At 39.9% G+C, this 24476-nt stretch overlaps 1 protein-coding gene across 1 annotated transcript in view; it reads left to right on the top strand.

The window, feature by feature from the left end:
• Window positions 1-24476, top strand: part of ARSB (arylsulfatase B) — a 175612-nt gene that overhangs the window by 16188 nt on the left and 134948 nt on the right. Inside the window, exons 2-4 of the mRNA XM_029217193.1 lie at window positions 3900-4086; window positions 13791-13981; window positions 21321-21528. Coding sequence (XP_029073026.1) covers window positions 3900-4086; window positions 13791-13981; window positions 21321-21528 — 586 coding nt within the window. The remainder of the gene's footprint in view (window positions 1-3899; window positions 4087-13790; window positions 13982-21320; window positions 21529-24476) is intronic.

Genomic DNA, 24476 nt, shown 5'->3' with positions numbered 1-24476 from the left:
ACGATGTGATCTATCCTGGGGAATGTTCCATGTGCACTTGAGAAGAAAGTGTAGTCGGCTGTTTTGGGGTGGATTGTCCTATAAATGTCAATTAAATCTACCTTGTCTATTGTGTCATTTAAAGCTTTTGTTTCCTTGTAATATTCTGTCTGGATGATCTGTCCATTCATGTAAGTGAGATGTTAAAGTCCCCCACTATTATTGTGTTACTGTCGATTTCCTCTTTTATAGCTGTTAGCATTTACCTTATGTATTGAGGTGCTCCTGTGTTGGGTGCATATATATTTATAATTGTTATATCTTCTTCTTGGATTGATCCCTTGATCATTGTGTAGTGTCCTTCCTTGTCTCTTGTAACATTCTTTATTTTAAAGCCTATTTTATCTGATATAAGTATTGCTACTCTAGCTTTCTTTTGATTTTCATTTGCATGGATTATCTTTTTCCATCCCCTCACTTTCAGTCTGTATGTGTCCCTAGGTCTGAAGTGGGTCTCTTGTAGACAGCATATATATGGGTCTTGTTTTTGTATCCATTCAGTGAGCCTGTGTCTTTTTGTTGGAACATTTAACACATTTAAGGTAATTATCAATTTGTATGTTCCTATTACCATTTTCATAATTGTTTGGGGTTTATTTTTGTAGGTCCTTTTCTCCTTTTGTGTTTCCCACTGAGAGAAGTTCCTTTAGCATTTGTTGTAGAGCTGGTTTGGTGGTGCTGAATTCTCTTATCTTTTGCTTGTCTGTAAAGCTTTTGATTTCTCCATCGAATCTGAATGAGATCCTTGCCAGGTAGAGTAATCTTGGTTGTAGGTTCTTCCCTTTCATCACTTTAAATATATCGTGCCACTCCCTTCTGGCTTGTAGCATTTCTGCTGAGAAATCAGCTGTTAACCTTATGGCATTCCCTTGTATGTTATTTGTCATTTTTCCCTTGTTGTTTTCAATAATTTTTCTTTGTCTTTAATTCTTGTCAATTTGATTACTATGTGTCTTGGCGTGTTTCTCCTTGGAATTATCCTGCCTGGGACTCTGCGCTTCCTGGACTTGGGTGGCTATTTCCTTTCCCATGTTAGGGAAGTTTTTGACTATAATCTCTTCAGATATTTTCTCGGGTCCTTTCTCTCTCTCTTCTCCTTGTAGGACCCCTATAATGCAAATGTTGGTGCGTTTAATGTTTTCCCAGAGGTCTCTTAGGCTGTCTTCATTTCTTTTCATTCTTTTTTCTTTATTCTGTTCTGTGGCAGTGAATTCCACCATTCTTTCTTGCAGGTCATTTATCCGTTCTTCTGCATCAGCCATTCTGCTATCGATTCCTTCTAGTTTATTTTTCATTTCAGTTATTGTATTGTTCATCTCTGCTTGTTTGTTCTTTAATTCTTCTAGGTGTTTTTTCTTTAATTCTTCTAGGTCTTTGTTAAACATTTCTTCCATCTTCTTGATCTTTGCCTCCAGTCTTTTTCCAAGGTCCTGGGTCATCGTCACTATCATTATTCTGAATTCTTTTTCGGAAAGTTGCCTATCTCCACTTCATTTAGTTCTTTTTCTGGGGTTTTATCTTGTTTCTTCATCTGATACATAGTTCTCTGCCTTTTCATTTTGTCTATCTTTCTGTGAATGTGGTTTTCATTCCACAGGCTGCAGGATTGTAGTTCTTCTTGCTTCTGCTGTCTGCCTTCTGGTGGATGAGGCTATCTAAGAGGCTTGTGTAGGCTTCCTGATGGGAGGGACTAGTGGTGGGCAGAGCTGGCTGTTGCTCTGGTGGGCAGAGCTCAGTAAAACTTTAGTCCCCTTGTCTGCTGATGGGTGGGGCTGAGTTCCCTCCCTGTTGGTTGTTTGGCCTGAGGCGACCCAGCACTGGAGGCTACAAGCTCTTTGGTGGGGCTAATGGCAGACCCTGGGAGGGCTCACGCCAAGGAGTACTTCCCCAAACTTCTGCTGCCACTGTCTTTGTCCCTCTGGTGACCCACAGCCACCCCCTGCCTCTGCAGGAGACCTTCCAACACTAGCAGGTAGGTCTGGTTCAGTCTCCTATGGGGGTCACTGCTCCTTCCCTCTGGGATCTGATACACACACTACTTTGTTCGTGCTCTCCACGAGTGAAGTCTCTGTTTCCCCCAGTCCTGTTGAAGTCCGGCAATGAAATCCCACTAGCCTTCAAATTCTGGTTTTCTGGGAATTCCTCCTCTCATTGCTGGACTCCCAGGTTGGGAAGCCTGACGTGGGGCTCAGAACCTTCACTCCAGTGGATAATCTTCTGTGGTATAATTGTTCTCCAGTTTGTGAGTCACCCATCCAGCAGTTATAGGATTTGATTTTATTGTGATTGCGCTCCTCCTACCATCTCATTGCAGCTTCTCCTCTGTCTTTGAATGTGGGATATCTCTTTTGGTGAGTTCTGGTGTCTTCCTGTCAATGCTTGTTCATCAGTTAGTCGCGATTCCGTTGCTCTCACAACAGGAAGTGAGTGCACGTCCTTCTACTCTGCCATCTTGAACCAATCTCCCTGTTTTATATTTTTGTACGTGTTTCCTATTAATAGAAGATGGCTAGATTGTTACATCTGCTTCTGCATTCAACCTGTGCAATACTGTTGACCCTTGAACAACATGGGTTTGAACTGTGAGGGTCCACTTATACGTGGATTTTGTTCACTAAATACGTACTATGATGTTGCATGATCTGTGGTTGAATCCCTGGATGCTGCCAACTGTAAAGTTATACTTACATTTTCAACTGCACAGGGGTTAGTGCCCCTAACCCCCAGTTGTTGAAAGGTCAACTGTATATTGTTTTGGGAAAAGTCGTTGAAGAACATCCAGCCTCACACAGATATGTAGTTGAAAAAGAGAGGGTTTTTTTTTAAAAAATAAATTTATTTTATTATTTATTTTTGGCTTCATTGGGTCTTCGTTGCTGTGCGTGGCTTTCTCTAGTTGCAGTGAGCAGGGGCTACTCTTCGTTGCGATGCGCGGGCTTCTCGTTGCGGTGCGTGGGCTTCTCTTGTTGCGGTGGCTTCTCTTGTTGCGGAGCATGGGCTCTAGGCGTGCGGACTTCAGTAGCTGTGGCTCGCGGGCTCTAGAGCGCAGGCTCAGTAGTTGTGGCACACGGGCTTAGTTGCTCCGTGGCATGTGGGATCTTCCTGGACCAGGGCTCGAACCCGGGTCCCCTGCATTGGCAGGCGGATTCTTAACCACTGTGCCACCAGGGAAGTCCCCAAGAGAGGGTTATTTTAATAACCTTTTCATATAATTGTGGGTATTCTACTTTAATATTACACCAAGACTCAACACGTGATAATTTCTTAAAATTAGTTGTGTGGTGCTTGCACCCTGGTGATACTTGTGGGAGCCGCTCCTAGCCTATGGATCAGATGGCCACTTTTTTTTTTTTTTAAGGAAAAGTTGGTCACTGTCTTTTGAAATTATGCTTTATGTAAGGTAGAATAAGAAATGCAAATCATTATCTTCATTATACCCTTTTAAAAAGTCAAGTCTTGAAAGATTATAGAAGCTTCTAATCAAACACCAACATCTCATGTGCATAGAAATTGGAACACTTTTTCCTTGATAGATCCACACTTCATATTATGGCTACTTTTTTGAGGTAAGAAGTGAAAACTTAATGGTTTCTAACATAGTTCCTGGATAAATATTTGTTGAAACTATCTAATGTTTGTTAGACTGCTTTTATTCATTTCTTTCAAATTCTTATTTATATCTATTACCTTATTTGAATAAGTGAGAAAAATGCCTTTTAGAAATGCCTTAACCTGGTACAGAAATAGAATTAAACATTCATGTTTACACATATGTCTAGTAAATTAGGCAACCACTTTATCTGCTTGTTCAGAATATTTCAACATCATTAGTCCATAATTTTATGTTTATCTATTTTAAGATCCACACAGGTTTACAGCACCAAATAATCTGGCCCTGTCAGCCCAGCTGCATTCCTCTGGATGAAAAACTCCTGCCCCAGCTTCTAAAAGAAGCAGGCTACGCTACCCACATGGTCGGAAAATGGCACCTGGGAATGTACAGGAAAGAATGTCTTCCAACCCGCCGAGGATTTGATACCTACTTTGGTAATGGAAATGCACATGTTTCTTTAACAACTCTGGCCAACTGCAGCCGTCTTATAAAACACAGCCAAGTGTAATCAAATGAAATAACTGGAAACTTGAACAGAGTGAATCAGTCAGCACTGCCATGGGGCCACTGTCTAATGCCACGACCGTAAACATGGCTGTGCACTCAGCTCGTGATGGGACAGGCAGTTATCCTTGCCAGGGTTCTACATGCCACGTAGGGGCCTTTGCAGAGTCTGCTACCTCCAAGTCAGAGACCACTCTACTCTTAGAGAACCTTATTACCAAAAGGGGATACAGACTGATTTTTTAAAAAAATTCCAGGCAAAACCCAATACAAGAATATTTCCTTCACAAAGGTTCAGGATCTTTTTTTCTCCTCATGAATTGTGCTCAAAGGTTTTATTTTGTTTTGTATTTCCTGGAGATGATAAAGAAGACTCTTTTCCAATTGGCATCCTTCTTTCCTTCTGTGAGATCTGTTTTTGAAATTACTAGATTGGGGAAGATAGATCAAATAAAGAAAATGGGAGGGTAAATAACAAATGGTAATAGGAAAGATACAAAATAATAAGTATTTTATGGATTTGATAGCCCTATAAAAATGTAAAGCCTACAGTTTTTTTTTTTAAATATATGCTCTATTTAAACCTGTTACAAACTATTTCTTAACAACCTATTTATCTATTTATCTTGCCAGGGGCTACATAGCTTTCTGTCAAGTTATTTTCATATTTTGCTTTTTTTTTTTTAATTGGGGTGTAGCTGTTTTACAATGTTTGTTAGTTTCTACTGTACAGCGAAGTGAAGTAGAGTTCCCTGTGCTATACAGCAGGTTCTTATTAGATATCTATTTTATACATATTAGTGTATATACATCAATTGCAATCTCCCAGTTCATCCCACCTCTCACCCCCAACTTTCCCCCTCATATTTTGCTTTCCATCTAGCTATTCTGTTTTGTCTGTCTAGCTGTTTAGCTCCCTACCTACCTCCCATTTGTCTCTTCATTTATTTACAAATTGCCATATACAAAAAGGAACACACAATGAAGATAAATTTTTAAAAAATAAATAGAATTGAAAAATCAGGGTGGGCTTCCCTGGTGGCACAGTGGTTGGGAGTCCGCCTGCTGATGCAGGGGACACGGGTTCGTGCCCCGGTCCGGGAGGATCCCACATGCCACGGAGCAGCTGGTCTCGTGAGCCATGGCCGCTGAGCCTGCGCGTCCGGAGCCTGTGCTCCGCAACGGGAGAGGCCACAACAGTGAGAGGCCCGTGTACCGCAAAAAAAAAAAAAAAAAATCAGGGTGAGAGGAGGCGGAGTCAAGATGGCAGTATGGAAAGAGGTGGAGTTAGTGTCTCCGCACAGCTAGGGCACCTGCTGGCCACTGGAGGATCCCCAAAGTGAACTGGTAGGATGTAAGGGGACTGAAGGGGGAGAAGTGGAGGCCAGACAGGATTGGCATCCCTGAGGCCAGGGAGATTAGGAGAGGCAGGCAGGAGGGGCCCTCTGGGAGAAGCAGGAGAGGAGTGGAGGGTGATTGCCCTGTTCACTCAGGCCCAGGGAGCCTGCTGAGCTCCCAGGCCTATCCCCTGCCCTCCAAAGCCCCCTCCAGGCTGCATACGTTCTTGGGGGCATAGGAGGGAGGCTGGGGAGATCAGGAGAGGCAGGTGGGAGGGGCCCTCCCAGACCAGGGGAGGAGGAGAGGAGAGGAGGGTGTTTGCCCTGCCCACTTGAGCCCAGGAAGGCTGCTGGACTCCCAGGTGAGGGCCCCTGCCCTGTGAGACCAGGGCTGGGGGGCACACCTGGGCCCCTTACGTTCCTTGAACCTAACCGTCCCCCCCACCGCACACCCTCCAGGGCCTTTTCCAGCCCTGTGGGTCCTGAGCATCAGCCCTGCCCACCACCCAAACCTCACCCTTGCTTAGCCCCCACCCTCCACAGCCAAGGCCTTCCCCTGCAACCTTTTTTTCCCCTCCTTCTCTTTTTTTTACCATTGTGGTACTGTTGTATAGTCCAGTTGTTGATTCATCTATATTTTTATTTTTATATTCTCCCTATCTGTTAGTTTTCTAGCCTAATTTTATTTTTTACTTTGTTATTGTTCTTTTGGTTTTTCTTTTCTTTTTTTTTTTTTTACCTCCCCAGGTGGCTTGCAGGATCTTGATTCACAAGCCCAGGGTCAGGCTGAAGCTCCTGCGGTGGGAGCTCTGAGTCTGAACCACTGGACTAACAGGGAACCTCCGACCATGGGGAATATTCATCAGAGTGAGGTCTCATGGAGTTCCTCATCTCAGGCAAGACCCAGCTCTACCCAACAGCCTACTAACCCTAGTGTTGGAAGCATCAGGTCAAACAACCAGTAAGACAGGAACACAATCCCACTTATTGAAAAAAAAAATGAGATGGCAAAAAAATATGTCACAGATGAAGGAGCAAGGTAAAAACCTATAAGACCAAATAAATGAAGAAGAAATAGGCAATCTACCTGAAAAAGAATTCATAGTAATGATGGTAAAGATGATCCAGAATCTCGAAAATAGAACGGAGGCACAGATTGACAAAATACAAGAAATGTTTAACAAAGATCTAGAAGAACTAAAGAACAAACAAACAGAGATGAACAACATAATAGCTGAAATGAAAAATACACTAGAAGGAATCAGTAACAGAATAACTGAGGCAGAAGAATGAATAAGTGAGCTGGAAGTAACTGCCAAGGAGAAGAATAAAGAAAAAAGAATGAAAAGAATTGAAGACAATCTCAGAGACCTCTGGGACAACACTAAACGCACCAACATTTGAATCATAGGGGTCCCAGAAAAAGAGAAAAAGAAAGGGTCTGAGAAAATATTTGAAGAGTTTATAGTTGAAAACTTCCCTAACATGGGAGAGGAAATAGTCACTGAAGTCCAGGAAGCACAGAGAATCCCATACAGGATAAACCCTAGGAAAAACACACCAAGACACATATTAATCAAATTAACAAAAATTAAATTCAAAGAAAAAATATTAAAAGCTGCAAGGGAAAAACAAAAAATAACATACAAAGGAATCCCAACAAGGTAATCAGCTGATTTTTCAGTGGAAACTCTGCAGGCCAGAAGGGGGTGGAAGGATATACTTAAAGTGGTGAAAGAGAAAAACCTACAACCAAGATTACTCTACCTAGCAAGGATCTCATTCAGATTCGATGGAGAAGTCAAAAGCTTTTCAGACAAGCAAAAGCTAAGAGAATTGAGCACCAGTAAACCAGTTTTACAACAAATGCTGAAAAAACTTCTCTGAACAGGAAACACAAGAGAAGAAAAAGACCCACAAAAAACAAAGCCAAAACAATTAAGAAAATGGTAATAGGAACATACATACCAATAATAACCTTGAATGTAAATGGATTAAATGTCCCAACCAAAAGACATAGACTGGCTGAATGGATACAAAGACAAGACCCATATATATGCTGTCTACAACAAACCCACTTCAGACCTAGGGACACATACAGACTGAAAGTGAGGGGATGGAAAAAGATATTCCATGCAAATGGAAATCAAAAGAAAGCTGGATTAGCAATACTTGTATCAGATAAAATAGACTTTAAAATAAAGACTGTTACAAGAGGTAAAGAAGGATACTACATAATGATCAAAGGATCAATCCAAGAAGAAGATATAACAATTATAAATGTTTATGCACCCAACATAGGAGCACCTCAATATATAAGGCAAATGCTAACAACCATGAAAGGAGAAATCGACAGTAACACAATAATAGTAGGGGACTTTAACATCCCACCTACACCAATGGACAGATCATCCAAACAGAAAATAAATAAGGGAACACAAGCTTTAAATGACACAATAGATCAGATAGATCTAATTTATATTTATAGAACATTCCACCCCAAAGTGGCAGAATACACTTTCTTCTCAAGTGCACATGGAACATTCTCCAGGATAGATCACATCTTGGGTCACAAATCAAGCCTCGGAAAATTTAAGAAAATTGAAATCATATCAAGCATCTTTTCTGACCACAACGCTGTGAGATTGGAAATCAATTACAGGAAAAAAACTGTAAAAAAACAAATACATGGAGGCTAATCAGTGTGCTACTAAATAATCAAGAGATCAGTGAAGAAATCAAAGAAGAAATCAAAAAATACATAGAAACAAATGACAATGAAAACATGACAACCCAAAACCTATGGGATGCAGCAAAAGTAGTTCTAAGAGGGAAGATTATAGCTATACAATCTCATCTTAAGAAAAAAGAAAAATCTCAAATAAACAATCTAACCCTACACTTAAAACAACTAAAGAAAGAAGAACAAAGAAAACCCAAAGTCAGTAGAAGGAAAGAAATCATAAAGATCACAGCAGAAATAAATGAAATAGAAACAAAGAAAACAATAGCAAAGGTCAATAAAACTAAAAGCTGGTTCTCTGAGAAGATAAACAAAATTGGTAAACCCTTAGCCAGACTCATCAAGAAAAAAAGGGAGAGGATGCAAATCAAAGTTAGAAATGAAAAAGGAGAAATGACAACTGACACTGCAGAAATGCAGAGGATTATAAGAGACTACTACAAACAACTATATGCCAATAAAATGGACAACCACGAAGAAATGGACAGATTCTTGGAACGGTAAAATTTTCCAAGACTGAACCAGGAAGAATTAGAATATATAAACAGTCCTATCACAAGTAATGAAATTGAAACTGTAATTAAAAGTCTTCTAACAAACAAAAGTCTAGGAACAGATGGCTTCACAGGTGAACTCTATCAAACATTTAGAGAAGAGCTAATACCTATCCCTCTCAAACTCTTCCAAAAAATTGCAGAGGAAGGAATACTCCCAAACTCATTCTATGAGGCCACTATCACCCTGATACCAAAACCAGATAAAGCTACTACAAAAAAAGAAAATTATAGACCAATATCACTGATGAACATAGATGAAAAACTCCTGAACAAATAGTAGCAAACATAATCCAACAGCACGTTAAAAGGATCATACACCATGATCAAGTGAGATTTATCCCTGGGATGCAAGGATTCTTCAATATGCACAAATTAATCAATGTGATACACCACATTAACAAATTAAGGAATAAAAACCATGTGATCATCTCAATAGATGCAGAAAAAGCTTTTGACAAAGTTCAGCACCCATTTATGATTAAAAAAAAAAACTCTCCAGAAAATGGGCATAGAGGGAACCTACCTCAACATAATAAAGGCCATATATGACAAACCCGCAACAAGCATCATACTCAGTGGTGAAAGCATTTCCACTAAGATCAGGAACAAGACAAGGATGTCCACTCTTACCACTGTTATTCAACATAGTTTTGAAAGTCCTAGCCACAGCAATCAGAGAAGAAAAAGAAAGAAAAGGAATACAAATTGGAAAAGAAGAAGTAAAACTGTCACTGTTTGCAGATGACATGATACTATACACAGAAAATCCTAAAGGTGTCACCAGAAAGCTACTAGAACTAATCAATGAATTTGGTAAGGTTGCAGGATACAAAATTAATGAACAGAAATCTCTGGCATTCCTATACACCAACAATGAAAAATCAGAAAGAGAAATTAAGGAAACACTCCCATTTACCATTGCAACAAAAAGAATAAAATACCTAGGAATAAACCTACCTAAGGAGGCAAAAGAGTTGTACTCAGAAAACTATAAAACACTGATGAAAGAAATCAAAGATGGGGCTTCCCTGGTGGCACAGTGGTTGAGGGTCCGCCTGCCGATGCAGGGGACACAGGTTCATGCCCCGATCTGGGAAGATCCCACATGCCGCGGAGTGGCTGGGCCCGTGAGCCATGGCCGCTGAGCCTGCGCGTCCAGAGCCTGTGCTCTGCGACGGGAGAGGCCACAACAGTGAGAGGCCTGCGTACTGCAAAAAAAAAAAAAAAAAAACTATGATGAGGTATCACCTCATGCCGGTCAGAATGGCCATTATCAAAAAATCTAGAAACAATAAATGCTGGAAAGGGTGTGGTGAAAAGGGAACCCTCCTGCACTGTTGGTAGGAATGTAAATTGATACAACCACTATGAAAAACAGTATGGAGGCTCCTTAAAAAACTAAAAATAGAATTACCATATGACCCAGCAATCCCACTACTGGGCATATACCCCGCGAAAACCATAATTCAAAAAGAGACATGTACCACAATGTTCATTGCAGCACTATTTACAATAGCCAGGACATGGAACCAACCTAAATGTCCATCAACAGATGAATGGATAAAGATGTGGCACATATATACAATGGAATATTACTCAGCCATAAAAAGAAACGAAATTGAGTTACTTGTAGTGAGGTGGACGGACCTAGAGTCTGTCATACAGAGTGAAATAAGTCAGAAAAACAAATACTGTATGCTAACATATATATATATGGAATCTGAAAAAAAAATGGTACTGATGAACCTAGTTGCAGGGCAGGAATAAAGAGATAGACATAGAAAATGGACTTGAGGACATGGGGTGGGAGGGCGAAGCTGGGGCAAAGTGAGAGTAGCATTGACATAGCATCGACATACGTACACTACTGAATGTAAAATAGTTGGCTGGTGGGAAGCAGCCGCATAGCACAGGGAGATAGGCTCGGTGCTTTGCGACGACCTAGAGGGGTGGGATAGGGAGGATGGGAGGGAGGCTCAAGAGGGAGGGGATATGGGGACATGTGTATGCATATGGCTGATTCACTTTGTTGTGCAACAGAAACTAACACAGTATTTTGAAGCAATTATACTCCAATAAAGATCTATTTTTTAAAAATCAGGATGAATAGAAAAAGATGGAATAGTTGCTTGGCACCGAGTTATTTAAAACAAAAACCTGCCTGGCTGTAGCAGACTTCACATTCAACTCTAAGATTTGGGACTTCTTATGCTCAAAGAAAAAAAAAAAAAAAAAGCAGTCTATAAGTGTCACATTACTTATAAGTTAAATGGAAACCAGATGTTCAGGAAGAGTAAAGCATTTTCTGGCTCTTAGACCTGAGAGAAATTTCTCCTTTGGGAGAAGGTAAGGTGGCAGCATCCTCAAAAACATCATTTTAGTAATAAAATGGTGGTTGTCTTATAGATGTTTCTTGAGACATTCTCTTTTATTCAAGCTAGGACCAGAGCACCAAAGTACATTTCAGTTCAAGTGATTATATGGGGCCCACACAGTGCAGTTGAAGCTCACAGCTCTATAGTGCCTAGTTCGAACCACAGTTTAAGTCGAGATGTAAGGACATCCAGACGTGAGACACCGTGTGACCCATTCCCATCTGGGTTCTCTAGCAGACATTGCTTAATCAATAATGCATTCTTCCCTGATGTATCTGGATATATCCTCAGTATTCTTAAATAGCTGTTAAAAACAGGACTTGGGTGTAAGACCTCTTTGTCATCTTGGAAATTCTAGAGGAAAAAACAGCCTCTATATCCTTTGACAATTTTCAATCAGGTCTTTGCTTAACGATGGGTCAATACCTGTACTCTGGCAACTGGAAGGATATTTTAATTGTTTTTATTAAAAACCAAATTTTATATTTTAAAATTATATGTTTAAACCAAATTATATATTTAAAAATTCATTTGGACAGAGGTGGAAATAACATCCTTTTATGAGAATTAAGAAGCCTAAGTGGATTTAGACAGACAGACACCCCACCGCACATTCATGGAAGGGAGACTTGCAGAGAAGGAGGGCATGATGACGATGCAGTTGTTAACACTGTTATGACTTAGATGTTCTGTTAAAAAACAGATGATTGTGGGCCTGCTTGCACAACTCTGAGTACACTAAGAACCATTGAACTGTACAACGTAAATGAGTGATTTGTATGATATGTGAATTGTTCTCAATAAAGCTGTTAAATAATACAGCAGTCAGAGATTTAATTGTTCAAAATATAGTTTCTCATCTTCCCCCAAAAAGCATCGCTGCCATCTTCTTTAGACTCAGCATGTAAGTTCAAATTTGTGAATTATTGTTATGAGAAAGTTCTATGTGACTGTCACATGGTTGCTTGGTATTAGTTTGGCCAAGTATGTGAATAGATAGTTCTATTATGTGAATAAAGAGTTCTATTGGAATCCTATTTGTACTATCTTTTTAATATTTATGGTTTATACATCTTTTTATCAAGTATATCCTCTGCATGTATTTCCCTAAATGATAGAAAACAGTTTATTCTTACAGATAAAGAACCTGAAGTGATTCTTCAAGGTGTTACCAGCAGTTATTAACCCCAAATAGAACACCAGTGTCCTGACCCCTTTAATTACCCATATAAGGACTGAAATTATTTTCATGGATACATTTGTTTTTCGATTATATATTAATTAGCAAACACATTGGCTTTCCCTTTCTGTTATACCTGTAGGAGAAAAGATTACCATTTAAAGAGTTATCTTAAAACTAAGATGTTCATTGTATTTAGGACCTTGAATTTACTGAATCATGGAAAAGGAGGAAATTAAAATGAATTCATTTACTAGGTAAGATATGTAGGGCTTTTAATTGTGATTATAAGAAATATTTAGAACTGGGGAAAGAGGCCAATTTTATTATCTTCATTTTAATGTTAATAAGCAGTGTTTGTCAGGAGATAGCTCAGAGTCCAGCACAGTTATTTCTTTTGGATAGCTTTATCGAGGTGTAATTCACATACCATATAATTCACCCCATTAAAACGTACAGTTCATTGATTTTTAAATAAATTCACAGGGTTGTACCACTGTCACTACAGTCCAAATGTAGAACATTTCCATCACCCCAATAAAGAAACCCCATACACATTAGCAGTCACTCCCCATTTTCCCCTGACCCTCATAGCCCTAGGCAACCACTAACCTACTTTCTGTCTCTACAGATTTGCCTATTCTGAACATTTCATATAAATAGAATCATATAACATGCAGCACAGCTTATTTTAATATTTTAGGAAAATATGGAACATTTGCAGGAACAACTAAACTTGAGAAAACATTTCTCCCATGTTTAAGTCTAAATTGTGGGATAGGCCATTGATGCCATTTAAATTGGGGGTGAAATTGAGATCAACAGACGTAGAAAAATCTAATTTCAACACCACATGTTAGTTTGCTCTTTTGGTCGTTATGTTTAGAGATGCTCTGTTTGGAAATCTTTGTGTCTTTCACCAGTGGGTGTCAGCATCTGACTAAAGATGATGCCTCCAAGAGCTACTTCTGTAAATAACCTTGAAGCCAGCCGACCAAGGTCAATATCAACGTTATTTGAATTCTGCGTTCATTTATGTGATCACCTCAGAGTAAAAATTTGTAACAAATCACCTGAACCATGTGCTATTTTAACCATTAGATAGCTTTAAAAGATTAAAATGTCATCACTTTTACTGAATTTAAACTCTGATTTTTTAAAACATATTTACTTGGAATCACCCACTTTGAGAGTTACGTGATAGAGCTTATATTCTAAAGACTTGGCTAAGGGGTGGATTTGAATTTTTTTTACGATAACATTTTAATGCCTTATGCTAGCAAATATAGAGATGTTAAGAAATGGTGCTCTGATTAGCCTTGTCATTTGATTAGCCCTGACATGGATAATCAATTGCATTAGGCAATTAAATGCTGAGACCTTCGTTTGTTTAACATGTTTTATGCTATGCTGACTACTTTCATCTCCCATTCTCCTTGTAGGATATCTTCTAGGTAGTGAAGATTACTATTCCCATGAGCGCTGTACGTTAATCAACGCTCTGAATGTTACACGATGTGCTCTTGATTTTCGAGATGATGAAGAAGTTGCAACAGGGTATAAAAATATGTATTCAACAAATGTATTTACTGAAAGGGCTACAACCCTCATAACTAACCACCCACCAGAGAAGGTAAGTCTTGCTTTTTTATTGATATCAAAATTGTGTGAAGATAGCATCTCTTCAGGTGAATACAGGAAAAGGCCATTGTCCTTTAGGGAAAAACCTAATAAATACCAGGGGAGTCACTTTCAAGTTCTAGAGTACCTCAGTATCAGCTGAGAAGCTTGTTAAAAATAGAAATTCCTGGAGCCCACCTCTAAAAGTCTGATTTATTAAGTCTGGGAAAAATCCATATGTCAATATTTTAAGGAAACTGAAGGGTGATTCTGCTGCACGCGGTCCCCATATCACACTTTGAGGAATGCTGTGCATATAGTGTTTCAGTAAATATAGTTTTATTATTTTAGTATCCTGTGTGGAGATGTGGTAATTAGTAAATTGACTTTTTCAAAAAATGTTAGGCTTATGTACAAGATGAGGCATTATTATGGCAAACTTTCTGTTAGGTATCCACAAACTTAAGGTTCAGGGCAAGTTCTCTAACTTTGTATTTCCCAGCCCACCTCCAAGGTTATTTTGGCTATTCTAAATATTCTGCATTCCCATGTTTATGTAGAAGCAGCTGGCCAATTTCTACAAAAAAAAAAAAAAAAAGTACCTGCTTGGATTTGGATTTCATTGAATCTGTGGACCAACTTGGGGACAATGACCTTAACAATATTGAGTCTTCTAATCTATAAACACGGTACACTGATGAGCCTGTTTATCACATCGACCATACTGAAGCTAGTTGTATATGTCATGTGCTGAAATCTTTTGACTTATTTACAGATAAAAGTAGAAAAGAGTCTGAATAGCCTTGACATTTGTTGTTGTCGTTGTTAATCTGGAGTTAACCTCCTGAACCCAAGTTCAAGCTGAATTCTCTGGATTTAGCTTATAAATGCCTTTAAATCAGATATTTGTGTTGTCAGATATTGGGCTCAAAATATGGCTTCATTAAGAACTGTATTAACATGCCCTCGAAATTAGACCTTCAATAGGACTCTAACACACCAAATTACAGAACGTGCGGTGTTATCCAGTTTTTCCAGTTTCCTGCCCTTTGCCTCCTTGGCGGTTACTGAAGGTCCTCAGTGCAGATCACCATTTGGATTCCTGTTTAGATACCTGTTCAGACTTGGTACCTGGCTCCTGACTCCCTTTTTGACATAGTTTCTTCCTGCCTACCCTAACATAGCATTGAGTGGCTTTCCTGGTGTCTGTCCTCAGCTTTGCCCCACTTTTGGCTTTTTTTTACTCTTTCATGCTGACCTGTTGGAGTGGCCATGCTTGCTGTGGAATATGGAAGAAATTGGAATATTCTCTCAAATATGTAGACATATGCAGATTTAAAATCTAGATGTAAACCCATATTCAGGCAGTTCGACAGATAACTGCTAGGTAATTGGCTTAAGTTCTCAGTTTTCTTCTGTATGTTTGGCATGTTATAGATAAGATTAAAAACCCAAAGAACAAGGTAAGATCTTGAGGGAACTGTGGTCCTTGTCCTGTCCTTTGAAGTTTGAGGTGGGCATCATTTTTCAGGTAAGCAAACTGGCTTAGAGAAATGAGATAACTTGTTCAAGGTCACAGAATCAGAAACTGCACTGTTTAACTCCAGAACTCAGTACACTTAACAAGCCTCCCTAGTTGACAGTTTATATCCCAGGCCAGCGACTATGAGCCCCAGTTTATGACTCAGCTTGATGGTTCCAGTATACAATACAATGACAGTATATTGGGATCATCTGGAAAGCTTGGAAGAAATACCACTTCCAAATATTGTGATTTATTGGTCCGGGGTGGGACCCTATCACTGGTATTTAATTATCCCTCCGCTCCTACCTCCAACCGGTGATTCTGATGTGCAGTCACTATCGATTCCTCTCAAGCACAGAGAAGCAAGCAGAAGCCAGCTGCCCTTTACAAGTTCACAATATACCACTATTTAATCATGCAACAAGTATAAGATGCCTACAATAAAAATTAGTTTCCATTAAGGAACAATAGAGTGTTCTCTCCCAGTGCCCATAACATTAATCAAATAAGAGGAAGCACCTGGGGTGAAATCATTCCTGGTGGGTGGGCTGTCTTAACTGGTGTAGGGGGGAAGGCTCAGGAACTGAGGAAAACTGTAGGCCCTAAGAGCTCACAAGCCACCCAAACCCGTGTGATTAGTATGGTGCTGCTCATAGGTAATATGGAAATTGCTGGGTGAGAGGTGGTCTTTTTCCTACAGTGACTGAAATGTTCCAAAGCAGTAGCCAGCCTTTTCAGCATCCCCAAAGTCAAGTTTGAAGCATAGACATAAATGAATGAAATAATCAATAGCTGAGTAATAGCCCCAGAAAGTTTAAGACAGCAGATGCCAATGTTTATAGTTTCAATTCTCAATGAAAGGACGCAGCACACCAATTACAGGACTTGCATCATTTTATTCCAACATTGAATCTAATTCTGTTCTAACTTCTCTGTGCTATCTACAGACTGTAACATAGGCAACTTGCTCTAAGATGGAAATCATTAAAGAAATACACACAAAGTATCCACAAGCTGACTTAAAAATGTGTCTGTTTTAAAGAGCACTTGGGGAAAAAAAGCATATGGAGCTATTTTGTAACAGAAACACAGTTGGTGCTGGAATCAGGGAGATATTGCTAATAACCATTGCACAGTGTTAAGAAGGAATGTCTTTTCTCCTTTTTCTACAGGGTAATTCCCTTAGTACTAATACTACAATGTGAAAGTAACACATTTACAAAATATCGTTTGGTTAAAAATAGCCCCCCTTGGGCTTCCCTGGTGGCGCAGTGGTTGAGAGTCTGCCTGCCAATGCAGGGGACACGGGTTCGTGCCCCGGTCCGGGAAGATCCCACATGCCGCGGAGCGGCTAGGCCCGTGAGCCATGGCTGCTGAGCCTGCGCGTCCGGAGCCTGTGCTCCGCAACGGGAGAGGCCACAACAGTGAGAGGCCTGCGTACCTCAAAAAAAAAAAAAAAAAAAAGCCCCCCTCAAAACTTTGCAGAATAAAAATAAATGTTTTCTCCCATACCTCATCTACTAGCAGCTTCTTAAAACAAATGTGACTTTCTAGTGGTAGACACTTACCTTTTCCTGTCACAATTTGGAAAGAAATGTCTTAATTTGGAAGTCAAAGAGAATAACACTTTAAAAACATATCATATGCTTTTTAAAAAGTTATACTTTAGATTAGGGAAATGTACTAAAGAAATGAATTTAAGGCTTTCTTCCTTACTGGAATTAGCATAATGAGAAAGGGAAATAAACCCTTAGCACCATTTTAATATGCTAATAACTTTAGGTTATAATGTCATACTTTTACTTAATACCTAAACATTTGGTCGTGATTCACATTTAGGATTCCAATTTACAGACCTAAAGAAAGGCGTACAGCTAGGGTTGGTGTAAAAGTGGCAGCTGTAACTGGGTTGGTGAGAGCAGAGATCTGGACCCAAGAAAGACCAAGGGAGAGATCAAGGTCCTGCGCAAACCCAGAGATCTATGGAGTTCAAACTCGGGTCCAGGACTTTGGTGTTTTGAATCAGGATGTCAGTAAGGTCAGAATGGGCCTGAAAGTCTCCAAAGGCCAAGGCTCCATTAGGTTGGAACGCAAGTCAGTAGACAGCATAATAATAATGAGCCCATCCCCAGGATGGCAGCTGCTCGCTTTGGGCTAACAGTGAGCTGAGGTTGGCAGGTGTGGGGAAATTGGCTACAACTGTTTACTGGGAGGGTCTTAGGACAAGAGGCTGCAGGCAGGTTCCTGACTGTAGTGGAGAACCTGAGGGCCCGAGTTAATTGTTCTTTCCACTGGGGTACCACGTGGTACTAAGAAGAATACTCTGTTAATTTTTTTTTTTTCAATTTAAAAGTAGTATAGAAATGTTTCATATCTAGCACTGTTGGCAGATGAGTTGTTCCATGAATAAAGTTCACCTTGTGAGAACTGAAACTTTATTTTTACAATATTGGATGGAAATACTCTAAAATGTGGTACATTGGTCCTCACCTCATTAAATGGGCTACACTGTTTATCATTCTGACTCCTGGTGACCCAGAGCCATACCGATGTGTGCAAGGATGTTTGCCCATACACTAAATGGTCCTAGATCACTGTTGATGAAATGGGAAAAAGACAACTTGTTTTGTTCAAGCATCACCTTTACCTGTAAGTCTAGTTGGCAGGTAGCACGAGGCCTTTGCGGGGCCTGTAACAGTCATGGGCCAGGGAAGACTGCATCTCCCAGGGGTTGTTTTCATTTTCTCTTCTCAGTTATGCCCCTTCTGTTTGAACTAACAGGAGCCTGACCACTGGATAAATGGGGGAATTGTTGTAGTATTATCATTTTAATCCCTCAAGAGCCACGGTCATGTCTTCAACCACTAAAGAATAATTACAGGAAAGGTTTTCAGGTAATTTCTTGCTATATTTAACAAAGTGTGTAGAATGATTTCCACACTGAATATTTATAAGACCCTTTAATGATGGTCCCAGAAACATTATTTTTTCCCCAGAGTGGTTATGAGATCTCTCCTCCACCACCCTCCCCAGCTATCGCCTCCAGGGATCACTTGTTGGCTGGAAATGACCTGCCTTCCTTCCCCTTTCTCTCCTTAATGACGGGAGCTGCCGAGTTGCCCATAATGGCCTGGGTGAGCACTTTCTCCTGCAACAGTGAGCTCCCTTTTTCATTCCTCTACCCCTGTCCACTGTAGAGAATCCAGACCAGGGTCACAAAGTCTTATGTTTACAAGGGCCAGGCTGCTACCCTAAATAAATGAAGTCATTCAGGTAGGACAGTGGGGAGACTAGAAAATAAGAGAGCCCTTGGGGGAGGCCGGGGGTCTCTGTTTCTCATACTCCAGCCATTTGTTGTCAGATGGAGTGTGGACCTGGAGTTGTCAGAAGTTCTGATTTTTCAAGAAAATAAAAAAACTAAACAAAACAGGTTTTCATGTGACATTTCCTGATTTTTAAAACTTTATGTGGGTTGCAAATTGTTGTAGCTTTCCAATTTTTAATCCGTCCCCATCCAGACCTTGGCTGGTGGCTGGGGCATGGGCTTGGTCTAGTGCTGAAGATCCAGACGGCAGTTCCCACTGCAGAACCTCACTGCGCTGGCAGGTCCTGGATGTCCCTGCACATCCTTTCCCCTCCGAACATCTTAGCCCAGGGTTCTTCCTCCCCACCTGGGCGGGGCATCTGCTGGGATTCCCTTCACCATGGTCTGGAGGAACATGGACTTTTCATTGTGACTTGTGTGGCTGGAGGAGAACGCGTGTGTGTCAAGGAGCAGCAGAGGCAGAGCTAAAGCCTGTCAAGGTGGTTAGTGTTGCCTTTTGGAGTTGGAATTTGGAATGTGTTCCAAATGTAGCCTAGGGTCTACATCATCATCGTTTTTATTCCATCACCTGCCTCCTTAGTAAAATAGGTTTTAAAGTGATGTCTTTGATATTGAACAGCCATTTTGAACATTTTGATTTTTGGGAAAAGGTGTTTCTAAGTTCCAAAGATCTGAACTAAAAATACTGTCTTGGGTGTCTATTTGAGTTCTATATATGTATACCCATTACTGTATCACAGTGATGTGTAATATGTAATTTAAAACAATTTATCAACAGTAATGAATGAAATATGAGCCCACCTCCCAGTCTGCATTCTAACTTTTCCCCATTCCTTTATGTGATTTAAATGCCTCAAATACTCCAACAGAATTACGTTTTTACTGTTGGGTTGAGCCAGTTGTTGTCTCTTTGAGGGTTTTCAATTCATTAAAGAATTCTATAGGAGCACAGTGAAGAGAGCCTTCAGAAAGACTCATTAAGAGGAAGAGGCTGACGCAGAATATCATTAACATTAAATTCTGTAAATTGGGTAAGAGGTAAAATGAATCAATGTATCATACTCCTTAGTTTCCAGGAATTAAATTGGCCTTATGTTTGGTCCTAGATCAAAGACTAGCAAGGCATGGTGTTCACTTGTTTTCTTCTAAAAATATAAACAATCCTTAAACCTCTCCTAAAAGGTGGTAACTTATTTTTCAACTAAAGCAGAAAGCCAACCCATCTATTGGGACATAGCCACACTGTAATAGTGGGGTTTCCAATAGGAAATTGCTCTGCAATTAATACGAACTTGTGCAAGTCATATAACCTTTCTAAGCCTCAGTTAACTTACCTGTAAAATGGGTGTAGCAAGGTGGTTTTGAGTATTACATGAGACAGAATTATTGGTATTATTATTATTATTATTTGTTTGGATCAGAGCTTTCTAGGCCATTTTAGAACTCAAGCTTTTATTTTCATAAAATCCACCCATTTAAAGTACACAATTCAATAGTAAATTCACAGAGTTGTGCTACCATCACCACAGTCTAAGTTTAGAACATTTTCACCGCCCCCAAAAGAAGTCTTGTACCTGTTAGGGGTCACTCATCCCTCCTCTCCCCCACAACTCCCTACAGCTTCAGGCAACCACTAATCTACTTTCTGTTTCCATAGATTTGCCTATTCTGGACATTTTATATGAATGGAATCATACAAAACGTGATCTTTGTGATTGGTTTCTGTCACTTAACATAATGTTTTCAAGGTGCATCTATGTTGTAGGATGTGTCGGTACTTCATTCCTTTTTACGGCTGCATCATATTCCTTTTATTCCTGTCTATTGCTGAAAATATACCACATTTTGTTAATCCATTCATCAACCGGTGGACATTTTAGTTGTTTCCACTTTTTGGCTATGATGAATAATGCCACTGTGATCATCCATGTACAAGTTTTGTGTGGATTTATGCTTTTGTTTTTCTAGGGATGGAAATGCTGACTCATATGGTAACTATATCTTTAACAATTTCAGGAACTGCCAAGTTGTTTTTCAAACTGGCTGCACCACTTTACATCCCCATCAGCAATGCATGAGGGTTTCAGTTTTTCCACACCCTCACCAACACTTCTGATTTTCCATTTTTAAAATCATAACCCTCCTAGTGGGTGTGGACTGGTATGTCAGTGTGGTTTTTATTTGCATTTCCCTAACGACTAATGATGCGGGGCATCTCTTCATGTGCCTATTGGCCATTTGTATATCTCCTTTGGAGAAACATCTATTCAGATTCTTTGCCCATTTTGTAGTTGGGTTAATTGAGTTTTATTATTGAGTTGTAAGGGTTCTTAATATATTCTAGATACAAGTCCCTTATCTGATATATGACTTACAAATATTTCTAACCCAGTTTGTGGGTTGTCTGAATATTACTTTTATTAACTGATAAATGTGGGCTTCTCTCTCTATATTTAATGCTTCCAAGCCCTCTTAACTGATTTGCACAAACTCTCTTTCCAGCCTCTGTTTCTCTACCTTGCTCTCCAGTCTGTCCACGAGCCCCTTCAGGTCCCCGAGGAATACCTGAAGCCATACGACTTTATCCAAGATAAGAATAGGCATTACTATGCAGGAATGGTGTCTCTTATGGATGAAGCAGTGGGAAATGTCACCACAGCCTTAAAAAGCCGTGGACTCTGGAACAACACGGTGTTCATCTTCTCCACAGGTAAGTCCGTCAATAGGAAAATCATCTCTTGGCAGAGCCTAGGACATAGTAGTCAATAAATGGAATGAAGATAAATTGGAGCATTTAGCAGTTCCTTATTAAAATAAATGCTAACTGCAAGAGTGGAGACATCATAATAATGGATAGAAAAATGTGTCTAAGGAAAAAGAATTATGAGCCTTCTGTCTTCCTTCAGATATCAAAATATTCTGGGAGTATGCTTGAAAACAAGCTCTCAGTAACTGAGTAAGTGTGAGTGGACAACACTCCTATGCAGGGCAGCTGGGCAGTGAATCCCTGGACTGACTTGTCCCCAACAATGTCTACAGCCCAGGCATCCTCTATGAAGAGGACTTCCGCTGACTAGAGGGGTCTCTGTATCAGTGCAGAGGCAGATGGTGACATTATGAAGACACTTAAGAAATGGAACCATTTAAATCTAGGCTAGAGTCTCCAAGTATAGATTCTTTTATATTAAAATTTTCTGACAATAAAGTCATATATCACTGATTATAGAAAAAACAAAAGAAGGGAGAAAAATTTTTTGAAAAATCATTTTCATTATGGCAATGTCATTCTGATTCCTAATCTGTTATATATATGTGGTTTTTTCCTCCTTCTCATTAGACATAGTTTTCTAAAATTTCCCTATGATGTGCTTTGGGTGTAGATCGTGGTTTATTCATTATGCTGAGTAGTCAGAGAGCACTTTCCCTCTGAAAATGCAGATCCTTTTGTTATGGGAAATTTCCTTGTGTTCTTTATTTCAGAATTGTTTGGCCCTCTATCCCACCTTTCTCCTATTCTCTCTGTACAAAACTCCTGTTATTTGGGTATTGGGTCAATCCTCTAATTTTCTAGGTTTTTTTCCTCCCCTATTTCTTTATTTTTCTTCTACTACTTGGGAAATTTCCTTATCATTATTCTCTAATCATTCTATTGAATTCATTGCAACCGCCATTTTTTTCAAGTCTATTTTATTTTTTTATTGGAGCATAATTGCTTTACAGTGTTGTGTTAGTTTCTGCTATAGAACAAAGTGAATCAACTATATGTATACATATATCCCCTCCCTTGAGCCTCCCTCCCACCCCACTGCCATCCCACCCCCTAGGTCATCACAGAGCACCGAGCTGAGCTCCCTGTGCTATACAGCAGCTTCTCACTAGCTATCTGTTTTACACATGGTAGTGTATGTATGTCAATGCTACTCTCTCAATTCGTCTCACCCTTCCCTTCCCCACCTGTGTCCGCAAGTCCGTTCTCTACATCTGCGTCTCTTTTCCTGCCCTGCAAATAGGTTCATCGGTACCATTTTTCTAGATTCCATATATATGCGTTAATATACGATATTCATTTTTCTCTTTCTGACTTACTTCACTCTGTATGACAGACCCTAGGTTCATCCATGTCACTACAAATGACCCAATTTCATTACTTTTTATGTCTGGTAATATTCCATTGTATATACGTACACATCTTCTTTATCCATTCATCTGTAGATGGACATTTAGGTTGTTTCCATATCCTGGCTATTGTAAATAGTGCTGCAATGAACATTGGGGTACATGTATATTTTTTTTGTTTTTTATTTTATTATTATTTATTTATTTATTTTTGGCTGCATTGGGTCTTTGTTGCTGCACGTGGGCTTTCTCTAGTTACGGCCAGCGGGGCTCCTCTTCGTTGCGGTGCCCGGGCTTCTCGTTGCTGTGGCTTCTCTTGTTGTGGAGCACAGGCTCTAGGTGCGCGGGCTTCAGTAGTTGTAGCATGTGGGCTCAGTAGTTGCGGCACACAGGCTCAGTGGTTGTGGCGTGCTGGCTGTAGGGTGCATGGGCTTCAGTAGTTGTGGCGCGCGGGCTAAGTAGTTGTGGCTTGTGGGCTCTAGAGCACAGGCTCAGTAGTTGTGGTGCACAGGCTTAGTTGCTCCGCAGCATGTGGGATCTTCCTGGATCAGGGATCAAACACATGTCCCCTGCATTGGCCAGCGGTTTCTCAACCACTGCGCCACCAGGAAAGTCTCTGGGGTACATGTATCTTTTTGAATTATGTTTTTCTCAGGGCATATGCCCAGTAGCAGCAACCACCATATTTTTTAATTGTCAAAAACTCTTTCCTGTTTTCTGATAACTCCTTTTTTGTAAAGTTTGTTTTTATTTTATAAATGTAATAATTTATTTCTCCAAAGCCTGCACTCTTAACCATTAATTTTGTATATATATATGTGAATGTGAGTGTGTATGTAGGTATGTTTATACATATACATATATGTGTGTATTAGGTATACACATACATGTATTTTTTTTTACTTTTTAAAAAATTTTTGTCAGAGTATAGTTGCTTCACAATATATACTTTTAAGTTTGCTTGTACTCCCAACTTTGTCTCTTTCTCTTCTAAGGTCATTTGTATCTTTGTTTTGGTCTGTCTTTCATGAAGGAGGCTTTTTCAGACCCCTAGTGATCCTTGGCTAAAACCCAAAAATTTGATTGGAAACTCGAAGGGTGAGGTCAGGACTTGTCATCTGGTAAGTTTTACTGTAAAGTGACTGTGTGAGAAGTATGAGGTGACACGTTGAGGAATTAATCTGGGTATTCTACTTACAGACTTTTAAAAGAATTGTTTTGTTTTGTTTTGCTTGTAGTTAGGCATGGTTATGGAACGTAGCATTTACTGAGTACTTACCATGTGTGGGACATGGTTCTAAGTGCTTTACATGAATAAGTTAAGTTAATCCTCACAATAATTCTCTGGAGACTTTTATTATCCCATCTTGCAGATGTGAGAACTGAAGCACAAAGAGGCTAAGTAACTTGCCTAAGGTCACACAGCCAGGCAGAGCCAGGTGTCACCCTTTCTGCCTCTGACACGATGATCTGGAAGTTCTTACTGGACCTCAAGCTATAGCAGTGCTTTCCCCGAGGTGTGCTGCAATTTTGATTTGTTGA

The sequence above is a fragment of the Monodon monoceros genome, unplaced genomic scaffold (assembly GCF_005190385.1).
Source record: "Monodon monoceros isolate NGI ecotype Baffin Bay Population unplaced genomic scaffold, NGI_Narwhal_1 Super_Scaffold_12, whole genome shotgun sequence".
Classification (NCBI taxonomy): domain Eukaryota; kingdom Metazoa; phylum Chordata; class Mammalia; order Artiodactyla; family Monodontidae; genus Monodon; species Monodon monoceros.
This window is presented reverse-complemented; position numbering and strand designations above follow the sequence as displayed.